General features: G+C 40.3%; 1 protein-coding gene across 1 annotated transcript in view; it reads right to left on the bottom strand.

Moving 5' to 3' along the window:
* Positions 1-18,629, bottom strand: part of itfg1 (integrin alpha FG-GAP repeat containing 1) — a 163,700-nt gene that overhangs the window by 7,072 nt on the left and 137,999 nt on the right. The window contains exons 15-17 of the mRNA XM_085292496.1: positions 12,193-12,317; positions 6,257-6,339; positions 5,314-5,431 (exon numbers count right to left, since the gene is read on the bottom strand). Coding sequence (XP_085148622.1) covers positions 5,314-5,431; positions 6,257-6,339; positions 12,193-12,317 — 326 coding nt within the window. The remainder of the gene's footprint in view (positions 1-5,313; positions 5,432-6,256; positions 6,340-12,192; positions 12,318-18,629) is intronic.

Below are 18,629 nucleotides of genomic sequence, written 5' to 3'. Positions count from 1 at the left end.
TGCAAAGATGAATGGGATAAAACTCCTCCACAGTGCTGTAAAGACTCGTTGTCAGTTATTGAAAACGCTTGATTGCAGTTGCTGCTGCTAAGGGTGGCCCAACCAGTTATTAGGTTTAGGGGGGAAATCACTTTTTCACACATTACCATATAGGTTTGGATTTTTTTCCACTTAATATTAAACAGCTCAATTTAGAAACTGATTACTTGTGTCATCTTTATCTAATATTTGAATTTGTTTGATGATCTGAAACATTTAAGTGTAACAAACATGCAAAAAATAGGAAACCAGGAAGGAGGGAAACACCACTGTAAAATACAGAAGGATTATTTTGAATCATACAAAGCTACTCTGGTAGTGTCCATATTATTATCTCATTTATCACTCTAAGAGTAAAGGTTTTGGTCTGTTTTTATAATCAAGACGTGATGAGGCACAGGTTTAAAGGGGTGAAATGTACATCTTTAAAGTTTGTGATTTGGCACAGTTGAAGACAAATGAATAACAACAATTCTATGTTATGTGGACTGCTGATTGTGTAGTCAGTCAATGACTTTGTTCTGTGGGTGAACAGGCAACAAGTTAAAATACTGTCAGATCTTTTTTTCCCTTTCCAAACATTTAAACGTTGCTTAAATGTTACGGCAGAGCCGTTCATGTTTTAGCATAACAAAACGACTAAACCCAGTCACTACATTAGAAAGATTTTTTGAGACGCATGTCCTCTTTTGTGGGTAAGCCAGTGCGTCCCTGATGTTGACTAATTTGCTTCATCCAAAAGACGAGCAGAAACACATTTATTCAATCTTTTTTTTTTAATCCTGTCAGTTTTGGTTTGTAATAAAGCCTTCATCTATCTTCAAAGACTGCAGCATCTCATATTGATTGATGCTGTGTTCTTTTTTTTACTCTTTTTAAAAAAAAAAAAGCAACATGTTTTTAAGGAGCAGATTGATTTGATGTTCTTTCCTTTGGATAACCAATCCACTGGGCTGTGCTGCTGTCCAGGCCTGGTTTAATTGACTGTCCTGGGGATACTACCAATAGTCATCCTGAGGCTTGAATCATCATTAAGCAGCAGAGCATTGATTTGTGTCCATCTAAAGGGTTTTCTGACACAGTGGGCTGGTCTGTGTCCCAAACCAGGTGGAAAACTACAGTGATGCATACTGAAGTCTCACAGGGCTTTAATGTCAGCTAATTAAGTCTGGCCTGCATGATGATGAGATTGATTAAATTCTGCTTCATTGGTTTTTTCTTTCCCACAATTTGTTTAAAGGGGACCTTTCCTCAACTTGTGTCATTTATATACTGTTGCAAAGGTTGATTCTTGCATTAAACATGGCCGAAGTTTCAAATAATGAGGTCAGTGTATGTGAACCTAATCCCTGGGAGACGAACACTCAAAAAGCTCTGTTTCAGGCAGTTGCTCTACTCTTAGCTCTGTGCATGAGATAGGATATCACTAATAAGGTAATCTCAAACACATAGCTCGCTGGCTTTGTGCACAAAAGACTTACCAATCTGGTCAGAAAATCTTCTGCTTGCTACGGGCAGCCAATTGCAATAAAATTGGCTTTAAAGGAAGAGGACAGCTATTTCAGACAAACCAATAGGCTGAACCATAGTGAGATACCATATATGTAAGATGAGACATACCTCCCATATTTGAGCCACACGAGCTGTGAATCATGCAGATCGACTCTAACAAAGTCCAAGAATAAAAATATGGGGTTCAAAATGGTTTAACAGGTGCCTTTAAATACTTGTTTCTTCTACTTTCTGGAATATAGTCATATGGACTTCTTCATATCCCTAGCTAATATTGCATTGAACAGAAGTTCACAGAATTTGTGTAAAAGCCCTGTTAGCTGGTTAGGCTGGGCAACGTGTCTTTGCCCTTATGCTTCTGCCCTCTGCCTGACTTTGTTATTAGAAGAGCAAATACCAGAGGCGGCGGTGCAAACACACAGAAATGCCAAATGTCAATCAGCCGTCTCGCCTTGACCTTAGCGGATGCCCCGCATAAAGGAGATGGGAGAAGATGAGATATAAGAAAGAATGTTAGCAGCTTTTATATGTGATTTACCTTCAGTGTTAATTCTCTGGGTGGTGAAGGAGGTTACACCACATTAGCCAGTCAGTTCAGCTGTGTGTCTTCAAGTTATCAAGGCCAGACATATAGTCCAATTCAAATCAAATTTATCTTTAAATTGTGTCAACCTGAACAACCTGAAGGGTATATACCGACAAGACACTGGAGATCGTCCTCAGATAGAGTCAATGCTGTTTAGCTTTAGGGACAGAAGAACGCTGTGGGTTTAAAACACTGTTCACCAGTTAAATTAGAGACAGCTGCAGTTTGATTTATGGCAGGAAACTGTTATGTGCAGATGTATGTAAAAATAAATGTTGCAAAGTGAAAAGTGTTATTTTCTTTCTAGAAGTAAAAAAACAAATCCATGTTTTCAATGGTATAAATGACAACTGTAAAAGTGTAGCTAAACAAAGATAAGTCATATTAAAAATCTTGTGCAAGTTAAAAATTACCCACTCATGTCTGTGTTTAGAGTGGCACATTTGAACTGGGTAGATCTGAGTTTTATTGGAATCCACTGATATTACTCTCATATAATGGCAAATATTGATTAGAAGGCATCTGGCTGCTTGCTACAGACCTAATGTTAACTTACTACTAATAGCCTGCTACATTTTAAAGAAAGATGGTGAAATGTTCCTTAAGCATGCTGCCCTGCATGTCAACCATTTCATTATACTTTGGGATTTTGCTCTTTAGATAGATTTAAGTTGCCCTTTCTGTGAATTTGTCTCTAAGCTGTACAGACACTCTAGCCTCCTGAATTTGCACCCAAAATGTTTCTAAACACAACCTTCATAATTCTTGGGCGGTACAGAGGTAACAGAAAAGTAAAAAGAAAACAAACAACTGCAAAGGATAATTTTTTCACAGCACTTTTGTATTTGGTGTAACATGGTAGATAATTGGAATTTCTACTTTTCAAATTGCAGCCTTGGCAGATTTGCATGGGATAAACATCACAGACTACCTCTGCAAATATTCCAACTGCACAGAGTTCCCCAGGTAGTACTAGTCAAGTGCAAACACGGCTTAATTCAACTGTGACTCCCAAGGAGCATTTCAATAAGAACTTCAATCACTGAACCTGAAGTTCTGCTGCATGCACAGTGGAAGCTCAGGATTATGCACAGTGGAAACCTGATAATGCACTTAGTAATCTGAATCAAATGAGTTTTCATATGCATTGTGAATGTTGGATGCCTCACCAATGTGGTGCAGTGTTTTGTTCTGAATTGAAATGATGATGAGTGCGATGTTACATATTTCGGTGCATTTGAATAATATATTCCTGTGCTGCTTCTAATCTATCTAATCAAAGCCTATCATGAGTTTGCAAGTACTATATGATATACCACCATATTATTAAACCATTAAGAAAATGTTACTGAACTGCATGCTGCGGAAATGAGAACTCTGAAACGAGTAGTCAAAAAGGCCAAAAACCTTTCTGGAACTAGTAACTATTACTCTTATTAGGGGTACAGTGGGGGGTAGTGAGACATTTTTGATTACTGTGACTAGTCAGCCTATGGACACCACAGTGTTCAAAGCCAAATATATTGTTGGTTTATGACTGACAACCGCTTCCTTCCTTCTTTCTGTGAGAACAAGACAGAACTGAGTTGAATCTGTGGGCTACTCAACAACAGTACACACTGGGACTGAACATAACAGAACTGAAGTGAAATGTGTGTAAAAGTGTCCAACGTAGCCACTGTCTGAGCTTTTCATGCTGTTCTTTTATCTTTGATGTTTGGTAAATGGACGGGTACTCATATAGCCTTTCTACTCAGTTGAGCACTCAAAGCGGTTTCTTACTACAAGTCTCATCCACACAAACATTCATATGCTTTTATCTACGCCTAAGTGCTTTCTGGCATTGACACAGTCTGATGGATGCATCAGGGGCAACTTGGAGTTCAGTACCGTGTCCAAGGATACGTCAGCATGTGAACTGAAGGAGTTCGATTGGTACCAGATGTAGACATGGTTAACATCTAGCTTTACTGGGTGTATGTGCTAACTGGGATTCAAACTCCAACCTGTTGTTCCAAAAACTAATGTCAATACTATACTGTCCAACTTTCAACCAATCAGCATTTGACGTATGTACAGTACGATTCATGTTGAGCTAAGCATTTCTGCTTTTTTTTTGAAGGGCTGCACCCAAGCACGTTTAAGTAGCTTGTGTATAAACAGAATCGTAAATAACCTTTAAGAGTGAAATAACCGTTTTCTTAATTGCATTCCCCATTTCCTGCTCTTGCAACATAGCTTTCATCCACACACTCATCACTCCTCCCATCCACCTGAGCCTGCTAGATGTATCTTGTGTACGTAGTTTGGGCACCAGCCATGCTTATTTATTTATTTTTATCTTTTTGAATTTCGCATCAGCTCAGATGAAGCTGATGCACACACACCCACGTTTCTAAAAAAGAGGGCAATTAGAGCCCTTCTGTGTGTGTAACCATGCTGCATGTCAACCTGAGTGAAGACGCGCACACACACACAAACACACACACAGGAACACATTAAGTGCACATGGTCTCACGGCAGATGGTTTGGAGAAGATGCCAACAACTTACTGCACTGCTCAGCCCAGCAGACTGTGTGTGTGTGTGTGTGTGTGTGTGTGTGTGGATGAAAAAGGAAACAATCCAGAAAAAAAGAGAACATTTGCGATAATTTGTGTTTGTGTCTGAGTGTCATCAACCCTGCTATGATGGGATACATTTTTCTGAGACTGTGATGTGTGTGTGTGTGCCTCCATTAAAAAAAAAAGAAAAAGAAAACAGTTTTTTTTCTTCACCGGAGGTGGTGAAGAAAAAAAACAAAACATGAAAACATGCATCGACTCCCTGGAGAGCACATTTATGGCGGTAATGAACAGCAGATCTGCCGTGCTGAAAGGACAGAAGAAGGCAATTACAGCTGAACGTCCTTCCAGGTTGTGACCCCGAGAACGAGAGAGAGAGAGGTAGAGCGAGAGAAAGAGTGTGTATGTGTGTCTTGGTGGGAGGCGAGAGGACTACAGGACAGGGACAGTGAGACCCATCTGCTGCTGGTTGTGACCAATCTGCTCTCTCTCTCTCTGTCTCACACACACATACACACACTCACACTCTGAAGCAGTAAATCACCAGGAAGAGGCCAACATTAACTACAACACGCTACTCTGTGTCTGTGTGTGTGTGTGTGTGTGTTCTGACCTTCTCTTGCCAATGAAGGATCCCAATAATAACAAGGATGAAGACACACACGCCGATCAGTGCGATGGCCGTCAGCAACACGCTGTTGCTGGGAGTAAGGTACAATTTAGCGCTCCAACTAAGAAGAGGGAGAGAGAGGGAGGAAGAGAGACAAAGAAAGATTGCCATATGCTGTTTTATGTTTTGCCATAGTTTTATCTGACAGAAAAACAATGCAATTACCAAAATGCTGGACATTAGCAGAGACTGTGTTATGTTAAAATAAATAAACGAACAACTCTTTCACTTTCTGGTCATACAGCTGAACAGAATGAAAGACTGCGCTCTCTCTAGTTTCTAAGAACTTTTATGTATTTCCAGAAATCCAGCCACTTTGATGTATTAACTTTATCTTCATCATGATACATCTTGCAATCTGTTAGCTTGTACTTTGTGTGAAAAGACTACCAAGGCGCCTGTTTTCATATAAACAGTCAGTTAGTCTGATTTCACTCGTGGTGTATATGTAGGTATGTGTGCGTTGGCAAACATGCAAGTGTTATGAGCCTATCGAGGAAAGTGCATGTGTGTCATTGTTTGTCTGCGATGACTAGCCATCTGGAGCTCCTCCTGGGTTTTCAGCTACATGTGAATAGCGTCATGATAACATGAGGACACATGCTGCGAGGTAATAGCGTGTGTGCGTGAGCATGTTTTCTCACTTCTGGGTATTGTTTTGTGAAGATATACCACAGAGACGCTGTCTGGAGCGATCTGAGGGTAACATTAACTCGAATATGCCAGCAAATGACATCAGGCGAGGCGGTTAAAAGTGTTGAATAGTGTCCATAGTAACAAATGTTAACAGGTTCTCTGAGCAAATTATATGACTGTGAACAAGGAAAGCAGCCATTTGTGACCCGTCTATATTGTATTATATCTAGAGGTGTAAGCGTTTATGTACCTGCGGGGTGTATCATGTGGGAAAGGCATGACAATAAGTTGAGAGTTGGGAATGATGGCCGTCCACTCCTTGTTCCTTATCTCCTGAAAAGAGAAGAAAAACACATTAACTGATTATCTTTATTCACAGTAATACATTATAGCAACCATATGTGCAATACAAGCAGACTGCTTTAAGATATGCACACACCGACACAATATGTATGTTAAGCCCTTCGAGGCAGAGTAATGGGTCTCATTCTTAGCTACTGTGGACTTGCTATTTTAAGCCGTGTGTTTCAGACATAGATAACCTACTACTTGAAATAAATTACCCAGGCTATGGTGAATAAAACCCTTTTTTTTCTTTATTGTGAGTGTGGTACATATGGCCGGGTGTATTTGCATGTATGATAAAGGATTTCTGTGGCAGTTTGTGTGCGAGCGCAGCCTTCTGGAGAAGTCAGTCTCCGTCTTGATGAAATTCACATGGTCTTTTCATCATGTAACGCATCACATCGCAGCAGCAGAAAGGTCTGCTTTGAAGACTGGATTTATGGGAGTTGAAAGTTAGAACACACATTAAAAGTACATACAAAATTCTAACTGAAGTCAATTATTTTGACAAAAATCTCCAGTCCAGTAATGACTCACTACATCACATCTGAAGACTGCAGCTTGAAAATTTACAAGTTAGAGATTCAGAATTACTATTAAGTAAGATAAGTAGTGTTTTTGAATATTACCACTTCAATTTAGCAAATTCTGGAAAAACAAAAGTATTTTATGTTAATGATGTCTTGTCTCCTGTGTTTCATTTACAACTTGAATGCTCATGTTTACTGGTTTCTTTGTTTGGTATTATATCAACAGTGATTATATTAACACTGAGTGTCCACAGTGGCAGGGATACTGCTTTTAAATTATGATACATTCCTAGTTTACCCAAATAAGAGTTTTGCTTTATATTTCCTGATTAGATCTCGACTCATTTCTGTGTAGGCGAGGGAAAGACAGTGTTTGACAGACAGATCCCTCAGGCTCATCTTAAAGCTTATTTTAGTTTGAGATGTTTTAGTGTCAAAAGCTCTTGTTTGCAGGAACACTCTGAATATACTAAAGTACTTTTGTTGTGTAGAAGCTGCTCAGTGCAACCACAATCTGACCTGCTGGTCACTGAACAGCTTCCCTGTACAGGTAGGGGTACAGGTCTTACAAAAGGACACCACAGTGGCGATAATGAGGACAAATGGGACATACTGTCCAATTCTTTTTTTTTTTTTTAGCCTTTTTTCTGCCTACATTTGTAGACTGGAGCAGATAACTTACACTTTACTATGATTTTAAAGCATTTAGCCACATTGCCTGATTCAAAATTTAAATGCAAAAATGAAAGCCTGAAAGGTTAAGCAGGGCCGTTACATGCAGGTATCATGAAAATAAGCAAAAGTTAAAACAGTATGATGAATATATTGAACCTCATAGTTATGCATGAAAGCAGATTAGATTTCTTTTTTTAATTAAGACAACGGTAATGAGACATATGTACAAGAAAAAAACCCAACAAATTTACAAAGAAAAAATGATTTTGCTTTTACAGCAAGAAACCATATTGTATATTTGATTGTATACTAAAAAGGTGGCAAAACCTCATCACGCCACAAACATCCCTAATTACTAAATACTGCAATCATTTTTACCTTGTTAGCTCAAAGAGTAGGAGAAAGGAAGCCTGGTTTTAGCCTAGAAACATCAGGCTATGACTTGGATTTGAACGAGGAAATCGCTTCTCTAAAAGATCTGCAATTACAGAGTGCCTTTTAACTTTCTGCAAACCACTTTCCACTGTGTCCTTGCCAGAACAAGTTCAGTGTCTTGCACATGAATACTTTGGCACGAGAAGGGGCAACCCGTTTACCACACGAGTTAATTATGCCTTGCAAAGTGAATAAATGAGGCTACTTTGCAAGAGGAAAAAAAAGAAATCTTTTATATTGGGGAATATCTAAAGTTCTGAGACGGTTAAGACAGACTTAACATAACTGCAGAGTTTACAAACACTTGCTTGGAGAACTGTTTGACAGCAGCTTGACTCTGCATAAGTTTCAGTTTCATTTTTAGTTGTTTGCTGCCTTAGGGCTCAGCAACTAGTGGTGACATCTGACATGAGACTGACACAGGCCGTATTTAGCATCTTTATAAAACAGGGCTTAGGTTTCTGGAAAAGCCCAGTGTAGTCGTCTGTGTCTGCTAGCGTTCTTATCCATATTATTCTGCTTTAAGAGCCTGCTCAGGCAACTGGGGTTGTTCTCTGGCTCATAATGGGTTAAGAGCGCAGTGGTATAAATAGGAGAAGGGGGCAATATATTAATGATTTAAAGGCTGTAACTATACTCGCAGTTCAGAGGAAAGAATTCCAGTTCTACGTTTGGCAGAATCTGTAAGTGCCACTGCTCTTTAATTGTGACTCCTTTCTTCATCAATTGGAAGGAACTACATCTTGCTATTTTGAATAAGCGTACAGCAACGGCATTGCTTTTTACATAACAAGCACATTCTAGCCGCCAGCCATTGTTGCTTAGCTCTTGGAAAGCACTGCCGTTGGTGCGGCAACTGGCGGGGGAGCAGAGCTGGAGACGAGTCAGCCTCCACTACCGCTGCCTGGGAGCAGATCCGATCTGGCTGTTTGGAAGAGAAAAGTGTTCCTAAGTCTTCAGAGAGAACGAGAGATACTCTGGTTCAAAGCCAGGAAAACTGGCACACTATGGAGAGTGAGAGAGACAGATACAGAGTTAGAGGATGAGGAAGACAGAGAGAGAGTGAGAGTGACAAGTAGGGGACTGATTAGTGAAGTAAACCACTTTGAACAGCAAAGGGAATCCCCTGGGTGGAAGATAAGTGAACAGGAGGACTGAGACTCACAGAGAAAGATGAGGAGGGGTGAATAAATGAGAGGACTGATTGGACAGAGGGAAGAAGATATCCACTAAGATTCTACAAAACATCGCCTTCTGCGAACCAGCGGGCAGAAACTCTCTTTGTGCTGGAGAAAGTGTAAAGGGCACAGCAGGGGATCTCCTCCATACCCGCTTCACACCCTGGAGGACGGGGCTGTGGCCCCCCCACACTCCCTAGCAGATCATTACATGGAGAAACCTTTGGAATGCAAGCATGCTGATCCACACAGGTATGCACACATGGGTATTCACAGACGCGGACTAAAGCTTTCTTGGCTGCTGCCTCAAAGCACACTGTGCGCTGTCTATCTTGCGTGCTGCACAATATCGTTTATTATTTAGTAAATATTGATATCTATGACTAGCTAGTTTATTGTGATGGTGCTTTGTTTTCTCTATTATTATGTTGCTCTTTGTTGTTTGCTGTCTCCTCTGTTTGTTTTTTTTGTTTGTTTTTTTTTTTTTTTTTCTCCATACAGGTGACCCAGGAGTTCTTTTTTTTTTCTCTCTCTTCCCCCCCCCTTCTCACCATCTCTTCTCCCCTTTGGTTTTCTTTCTTTCTCTCCCCCTCTTTCTCTCATTCATTCCCCATGTCCTATTTATTAAAAAAAAAAAAAAAAAAAAAAATGACAAAGGATGAACTGAAGCTCTGCCATCACGTAATGTCGCATACTGCTGTTTCTGATGTCATTTAAAAAAAAAAAAAAAAAAAAAGTGAAGTAAACCACTTTGAACAGCAAAGGGAATCCCCTGGGTGGAAGATAAGTGAACAGGAGGACTGAGACTCACAGAGAAAGATGAGGAGGGGTGAATAAATGAGAGGACTGATTGGACAGAGGGAAGAGGATATCCACTAAGATTCTACAAAACATCGCCTTCTGCGAACCAGCGGGCAGAAACTCTCTTTGTGCTGGAGAAAGTGTAAAGGGCACAGCAGGGGAGACAGGAAGAAAACAGGACAGAAATAAAGATTGAAACAAAACAAAAATGAGAGACAAGCAGATCAAGAGAGCTGGCAAACAGAAAGAGCTAAATAAGCCGACTGTGCAGGGTGGCGTAACGATCAGATTTCTAAACCTTCGCCTCTTTTCTCATTACAGGTAGATTCAATGGAGGTACTCCACTCCCCAGTCCCTCTGGACACCAAAGAAAAAACTACTCTGCATAATAGCGCACATCTTTAGGCATTAATTAATTCACACTGTAAAAGGGACAAGAGAGGAGGAAAAATGAGGGGAAAAGGATTGCATTCCTTTGCATGGGAAAAAGGAGGGTGTGGAAAGAGGACAATAACGCAGTTTGTTTGTGATGAGTGTTCCCGGTGCCCTATGCTGTCTGACTAGCGGACTGAGCCATCTGCAATTCTAATCAGCTGTTCAACGAAAACCTTGGTACCACACAGGAGGGAAAAGGGGCCCTGTCGTGCCTAATATTCAGAGTGACAGTGCTACGTTACAGAGAGAAAAAGAGAGACGGAGACGAAGGCGGAGAGAGCTGAACTGAAGAGAGATGAGATTAGAGGTAGTGAAGAGTAGAAATATAGACAACGAATAGATAAAAACCATAAAATAAAACCAATTTTTTATTATTACTATACTGATCTGTTGCCGTATGACAGGAATCACATATGTGGTTGATTCAGAGTCATTCATAAACAGTCATTTAGCTGGTTGCTCAGCAAAGATGTGTAGAAGTAGTAAAAAAGGAAGCCATTAGCATTTCTATTTCAGTGGGAAGCTCGCTACACCTTTATTAATTCCTCTGTTGATGTCATCAATCATCCCATACATTAAAAAGGAGCTGTGTAATCTAGCTTCCGTAAAGCATCAATCTGTGTCACATAATTCTCTCAACCTTTATTTACTTTTTAGTCATTAAATGGGCAGGGAAATCTGATTTTCTTTCACCTAGATTCTACTGCGCAATCACGCCTCTAGTGAGATGTGGGTGGCAAAATATGCTTTTTCAAGTCAAATCATTGTTTATGACACCGGAGAAAATATTGTCCTCATTAAGCAGGAGAAGCAGAGGTAAATAAAATGTGAAAATCCCTACAAAAATAAAACTGCTGGCCTGTGTTTAGGTGAATTATACATAAATCAAACCAAAGACTTCCAGTAAAACTTGGAGAGAAAAAAAGTAGTAACTGTGAGATTGTGAAGATGTCATAGTTTTTTTTTTAAAGCTAAGATGCATGATAATTCTTTTTTATATTTTATTTTTATATTTCAAGCATAAAAGCTATAAAATGTACAGACTAACGTCTCTCTTTCTATATTTATGAACTAACGTCAACAGCAAGCAAACAGTTGTGTTTATGTCATTTGGCAAACAAGGTATAAAATAGTTCCTTGCATAAACTACTGCTTTAATTAAAGAAAAATCTCAACCAAGCATTAAATGCCTTTGCAAGATTAGGGAGATACTGTAGTCTCTGTTTACCTCACTTTCTAATTTGATAAGAAAGTATGTGGAGGGAAATCCCTCTACTGAACCTTCATGAAACACCTTTCAAACTAATCTCACAATCCCTGGAAGAAATGTGCTACATCAAGCATCATCATGAAAAATGCTGGAGCAGTTGGAGAAAAACAACTTTTTTGCTCTCCGCTTATGACTTACAAAAAGTGCTTCAATTGCTCCCTCCATTAATTCATCCATCATTTGATATTTTCTTGGAAGATTTTCTTGTTTTTAAAACCACGATTCCGAGGCTCATTACAGAGACATTCAATGTCTTAGTCAGGCATGCCGTACACTGTTAAATTCAGGACACGTTAAGCTGCTCAGAAATGACTTAATCTGGAATTTGACTACAAGTGTTGTATTTTAAATCACTTTGCACCTGGGGTTGTAAAAGGCTCATTTTTTTGCACAACTTTCCTTCCTTTTGCTATTTGCTGTGACATAAGCTCTGTAAAGGAATCTTCCTCAGACATTCTGTGAGACCATGAACCCTGCAGCAGAAGTACTGGCAGTTATCTCGGTAAAATTTCCTCACCGTCTCTCCAGGCTGCCGGGGGATGCCGACGAAAAGGTGATCCAGGAAGTTGGCGCTGCGTCCGAGCCCCAGTACAGTGTAGGGCAGCTGGAGGGAGAAATAAGCTGACTGGCTTAGCTGACCAGCTACAGGAGGGAAGACAAAGAAAAGACAAGTTTGCCATCAATGAGGTATTCTTTTCAGCAAACACTAAAACCAAGTCAGAATATACATTAAAATATGCATGTATTGCCCTTGAATGTACAAGCAAGCATGTGCGGTCTCCAGATGCTGAATCATTATGACTCTACTGCCACCACAGTTAACATTTTTGCATTAATTAATTCTTTGGAAAGCACTCGAGAGAATGAAATTTGGTACACTTGCCAGTACAACTTTGTACTTCTGGCTGGTCAAGTCTGAAATTTATCATGAAAATACTTGGGGGAAAAAAGCTATATCATAATTCAGTAATCTATGAGATTCAACAATGTGCAAAAAGAGTGCAGCAAAAAGTCTTTAAAGAGCATTATTATAAGCAACTATAAGCAGTGCAGAAAATATAAACAGAAATTAGTGAACATTCTTGATACAAAGGAATCTTCTGTTGGGCTTTTTAAGTCTTAGGCTTTGGAATTCATGTACTTTAGAAGTTACTTTCAAACACGCCATCCATCTTAATACTGCCAGACCACAAGCCCCTCCCTTCCAGTGACACTGCCCAAATGTTAGCAGCATCCCTAAGAAGGACACTGCACCTTAAAACACCACAAAAACTGTGCAGGAATGACAAGAGGCAAGACAAAGGAGTTGATTCGGCCTCCAAACTCCCCAAATTTAAGCGTACAAGTACCAGAACAAGCCCGATCGACTCGCGACACCAAAAGGTTCCATTTCCGCCAACATCTTGGTGTCTGACAAAGTAGGAAACCTCAAAACGATTCTGTATCCAAGATCATTACAAGGTGTTGGTCTGGGATGGGTGGGAATGAGACACAGTGTAACATCTGAAGTCAAGTCAAATTTGTTTTTCGTATATTTAGAAACAACAAAGTGCTGTAGATTCCAGGAACGATATAAAGAACATTAAATCAACAACTTAGACTTCATCACTGGGCTCATATAATGTAAAACCATGTGCTCCAACCAAACCTATCCTGAGCACGACTGTTGATGACAACATGAAAACGTACGAGTAACCATAATAAGAGGAATGAGAAGGAAATACACAACCAGAGCGACTGAGCCAGAGGGACTGCAGCATGAGACCTTGTGTTCTGACATGAAGCAGCGTCATAAAAGATACAAATCAGAGAGACACCTGAGGCCAGTGCAACACCTCTCTCTGTCTCTTCACCCAACCTCCCTCCTGTAATCTCTCCCCACTCACTTAATATTCTCATCCAATCCTCACTATTGTGTTTCCTCCTTTCTGCTCATCTCTCCATTCCTCTCTCTTGATACATCACTCTGATTTGGCCTTTTGCTTCCCCTTTCTCTCTCTCTCTCTCTCTCTCTCTCCCCTTCAGCTGCTGTATCTCGCCCACGCCACCCAACTCTGCCAAGTGCAGCCGACATAAATCAACCTCTATGTGGTAAACAAAGAGAGGGAAGGGGAGAGAGAGAAAGATGGAAGAAGAGAAAGAGAAAGCCTTGAGGCAGCCAGTGATCAGAACTAATGTGGATGGACTGCGTATTGCAGGCCAAGAGAAGCACAACAGCTATGCTTCTCTCTTTATTTTCTTTAATCTATGCCCAACCTCAGTTTGTCCGGTTCATTTTGGCCACCTGCAGTAAGGTCCTGTCAGTCCACCTGACTGCAGCTAAATATTTCTCTTCTTAAAAGCTGTTCCTTGCTGCACAAATAAAGCTGGCTTTTTACCTCAGGAACACTGCAGGGGTACAAATTGACCAGCCAGCGGGTGAAAGTATCTAGTAGCTACTATATGGTTTTAGTGCAATGAAAGCCTGTCCTTGATGCTCTAATGTCCACTCTGTGGCTCCAGTTAGCATGGAAGCTCAATGAACACCATTGACTTTTGCCATCTTCAATCAAAGAAAGCTTTTCAGCCGTGTCTATTTATGCCTAAATTTCTCTCGCTTGTTATTGGTCTATGCATTTTATTTTCACAGCTTTTTAGCACCGGGATGCGGTTTTCTGAAGAGGCAGTGTAATTGCCTTAATCACACACTGCACATGGAGAGAGACAGACGATGGATGGTCAAAAATATTGGCTGTTTCCAGGAGGAGCTGGACACTTACCTGAAGTACAAAGACAGAGCTTTTATGAGACATTGAAGCTGAATCCTGGGGTGTCTGACATTTACTGAGGTGTGCGCGCATGTGCGTGCATTTGTGTGTGTGTTAGGGGAATTCACCAGATCAGTAGAGTGGAAAGCTGTGTACTTCTGCAATAAAATTTGATTTATAAATGCTTTTTACACATAGCAACATCATCATACCAGGGATAAAAATGTTTTTCAATGGGTCATTCAGTTGACCACTTGATCCAGCCTGAAATAGCTCAAAAACCATCAAACAGACTGGCAAAAATTGACTATAATATACTACAGACTGTAAGACAATGGATCATGACTATGTTGGCGATTCTGAGACTTTTCATCCTACCCCAGCTGGTTAAATTTACATGTGCATTACATTTAAAACATGTGGACAAACACAAAATCCAAGTTTACCAAAAGTAGTTTTTCTGGCAACTACAAAGAAAAGTTGAGGATGTAAAAGGAGAAATAAATAGCAACGACGCTTATAGCGACCCCAAGTCCTGATTGATCAAAATCAGAATGATGGTGTTTCAAGATAGAGTACCTTTGTTGATATCTACAGAAACTGGGGCAACAAAAACCTCAACAACAACAGAAACGGCATCTCTGAGTAAGAATCAGAATGATTTGAATTAAAAAAAATAGATAAAAATTCTTGTCAATTGCTACTTTTGTACCCACACATAAATGTGTGGGAACAAAACTGGTGAATGTGGGACAAGGGTGTGAGGATAACACAGTGGGGGGATTAACCAAGTAAACTTAGAGTTTTTGCTGCTTAACTTGACAGGTCGGAACTCTTGTTAACCACTTCTGTCTTTAATCTAAACAATTAAATAGCCTTTAGGGTTATTTTTTTTTAATAGTTGACAACCAATAATTTATTGGCAGACTAATTCTTCTCTGTTCTCTATCCTGCAGTTGTGAAAAAACCCCCACTTCATTGCTTCACACAGAACCTCAGAGCCATGGTGCTGAACAAAAGGGGATTTTTGAGGGGATTGAACCTTTAGGCCAGGTTTGGTTTGATGGTTTTGACAGAAGGCTTCTCCTCGTTTGTGGGCAAGAGGTGGATAGCTTGCAGCCCGCCACTCAGCAGGGTAGAGTGGGTGAGAGAGAGTGTGTGTGTGTGTGTGTGTGTGTGTGTGTGTGTGTGTGTGTGTGTGTGTGATGGAGGATCAAGCAGGGTTATATTGCAGGCAGGGAGCCTGGCTTAACGTCTGCTGAGTACTGTGCGAGTGCGTGTCTGAGTAGACCGGCTAACAAACACTGCCACGGCTGGAGCAAAGCCATTTCACAACACGGGGAGGCTGGCAAAGGGTATTATGCAGAGCAGTGTATCGGAGTGTCTGCATTTTGTGTGCGCTTGTGCATATGCGAGCAAGCGCATTTCTGTCCTATCTTCCAATAGCAGAGCCAGCGGAGGTCTTGGCAGGGGATTCCACCCTGCACACATGACTGACAGCCTACAATCCATCTCTTAGAAGACAAAGGGGATTCAAAGTAGCACAAGCAGTCACCCTTGGTGTGTGTACATCTGTGCGGACTTCTCATTTTCTCAAGTTTTAAACACAGACACACTTGTGGGCAGCATGATGTGCTTCGATTCAACAAGTTATTGCTCCAAAGCCAAACACATCGACAAGCAAACGCTCAAGACCACACGCCCACGAAAGAAAGTACACAGATATCCACAGGGTCCAACCCAATTTGTGCCAAAAGAAAGAGAAAAGAAAAATATAATAGAATGAAAAGAAAAAGTTGCTCTTCATTGAAGAATTACATTTCATTTTACTGATTATATAAAACAAAGTATAGTATAAAAAAGTCTTAGAAATCTTGCTTAAGTCCTTAGAACTGAACTTGATCATCCACCTTGTTACTCCAAACATGGATTGGTAGAATACAAAACACGTTAATGTCTATTTTATTATTTTGTGTTTATATTATTTTGAGACAAAGGAAAGTAAAATAAAAGATTTGGAAATGCCACCGACTGTACACCTACTAAAGTAAACTGAGATGAGGTGGTTGCTGCTGTGATTTGATGCCATACAAGTAAAGCTGAACTGAACCTGAGCCCATGGACATCACCAAATTCTTTGTTTCCTCCCTTGAGATGCCCATCCAGGGCTTTACTACAGCCATCATCACGTTTAGCTTGTTTCTACATTCAGTATTGTATTTAATAACTAAAGAACATGCTATATCAGATTCAAATCAGGTGACTGACATGGTCACTGAAGTGCTGTTTGATCAGTTATGCAGGATTCTGCTGAATCTGAGCAGAGAGTATAGTGCTAAACACTTCAAAACTCATCCTGCTACTTCTACCAACAGTCTCATCATCAGTAAACACTACTGGCCCATGTACCACTGGCAGTGATATGGCATGTTTTGGATCATGAGCCGTTCCTTTCCTTCTACCTACTTTTATCTCTCTAATCTTGGTTTCTTCTTTCTAAACTATGCACGCTTTAAAAAATATTTTCTGCAAGTCAAATCCTGACTTCCTGTTCTTGAGTATAACCAGTGGTTTGCACCTAAATCTTCTGTACTTTCTTTCATAAAGACCTCTCCTGATTATAGAACTTGACAGGCCTCACCTGGCTATAAAACCGCTTGTCGATTCATTTTAAACCTCTGAAAATGCACAAGTTTTGTAAAACCAGTTGAATTAAAGCTGAAAGATTTAAAATCAACTGTAGGGGTGTATAAAAATTGTGTCTTTGTCTAACAAATTATGGAAATTATTATTTTTTACTCTTCTAAATCATCATTATTAGTACAGCACTTTTGTGTTATTTTATGTTTTATGTTTTCATTCTTGAATGAGCACCCTCCTGTGCAAAGTCTAGCTGTGGTAACTCTGACAGTCTTTCATTCTGTTTTGACTCACTGACAGTTTTGGCATATGATACACAACTGGGTGTATTCTTTGACACCTGTATGCTAGTCACAGTACCTGAGATAACACTCTAGGCTGAAACTAATTCGGAACACTGAAAATTAAATGACTTCGATGTACCTGAGTGGAATCTCATTTTACTTTATGTTAATTGCATTTTACTCTACTGTGGGTTGAAGAGCAAGTGCTTTTCTTAGTTTATAAAATGTATTTCACTTCCTCTCACACCATCATACCTTGTTTTCCTCACAACAGAATGCAAGCTAGGACCTTGATAAGGCTTTTGGGATACAAGCCCGCCCCCATGATATTTAAGCTGACACATTTTAACTCCATGTGGGCATGAGAAAGCAAAAAAAAAAAAGCAAAAAAAAAGAAAAGAAGAGTGAGACAAAGATGAGAGAGAAAGTCGGACAGAGAGAGGACATGGATGCCTCTGAGGGAGCTTCAACACGTTTGTGTGTGTCCATCTGCCGAGATCTTATGACACATCCTGTCTCTGGGCTCTACCACCTCTGGCCAGGCACATGCAGAATAACAATGTCATGTCTATCAGTCTGAAACAGAGTCAAATTTGTGTACGGGCACAAGATGGCAATAAGTGATGTAAAAAAAAATCAAGAATAAATAAGGAATCTGAACATCAGACGTGTAAAACACAACTGTTAAAAGCAACAGCACACCATCTGCAAATCCTTCCACGGGAAAATGAAAAATGCACCAATATCATGATCCCAGTAAATTCATACAGGAAAGAAATACGGTCATAAACATAATTGGCTTGCAGTGCCGACACACTTACACACACACACTCTCTCTCTCACTCCTTGGGGTTTCAAAAACGAAACATTTTTTTTTGAGAACTTCCTGGTGCCCGTCGCTATAGAAACCATTTGGTCCCCTGATGGCGATAAAAGGAGCAAATTGCCGAGATGTAGGGTGGAGCCATAAGGGACAGAAGCGCATATGCACGCGCGCACGCACGCACGCACACACACACACACACACACACACACTACACCTGGCCTGAAGAGCCCCCTTCAGAGCCCTACAATGGTGTCAAGATCTGAACATTGATTTGTGTTTTACCACACGTGTGGCAATGGGCTCTATAGTTGTTCTGTCTTTATCACCATCTAGATTTGCGCTCTCTCTCAAATGATACAGCAATAAAACATGTTGACATCTGCATCCAGATGATGAATGAAATGGAAGCATGGTTGCATGTGTGAAGCAACAGACCTAAAGACAGTGTGCATCACTC

Source organism: Mchenga conophoros, linkage group LG1 (assembly GCF_057382185.1).
Source record: "Mchenga conophoros isolate Kocher_MC1m ecotype Shallow Benthic linkage group LG1, M_conophoros_male_GT1.1, whole genome shotgun sequence".
In the NCBI taxonomy this organism is placed as follows: Eukaryota; Metazoa; Chordata; class Actinopteri; order Cichliformes; family Cichlidae; genus Mchenga; species Mchenga conophoros.
Note: the sequence above shows the minus strand (reverse complement) of the source record. Positions and strands in the feature narration are given on the sequence as shown.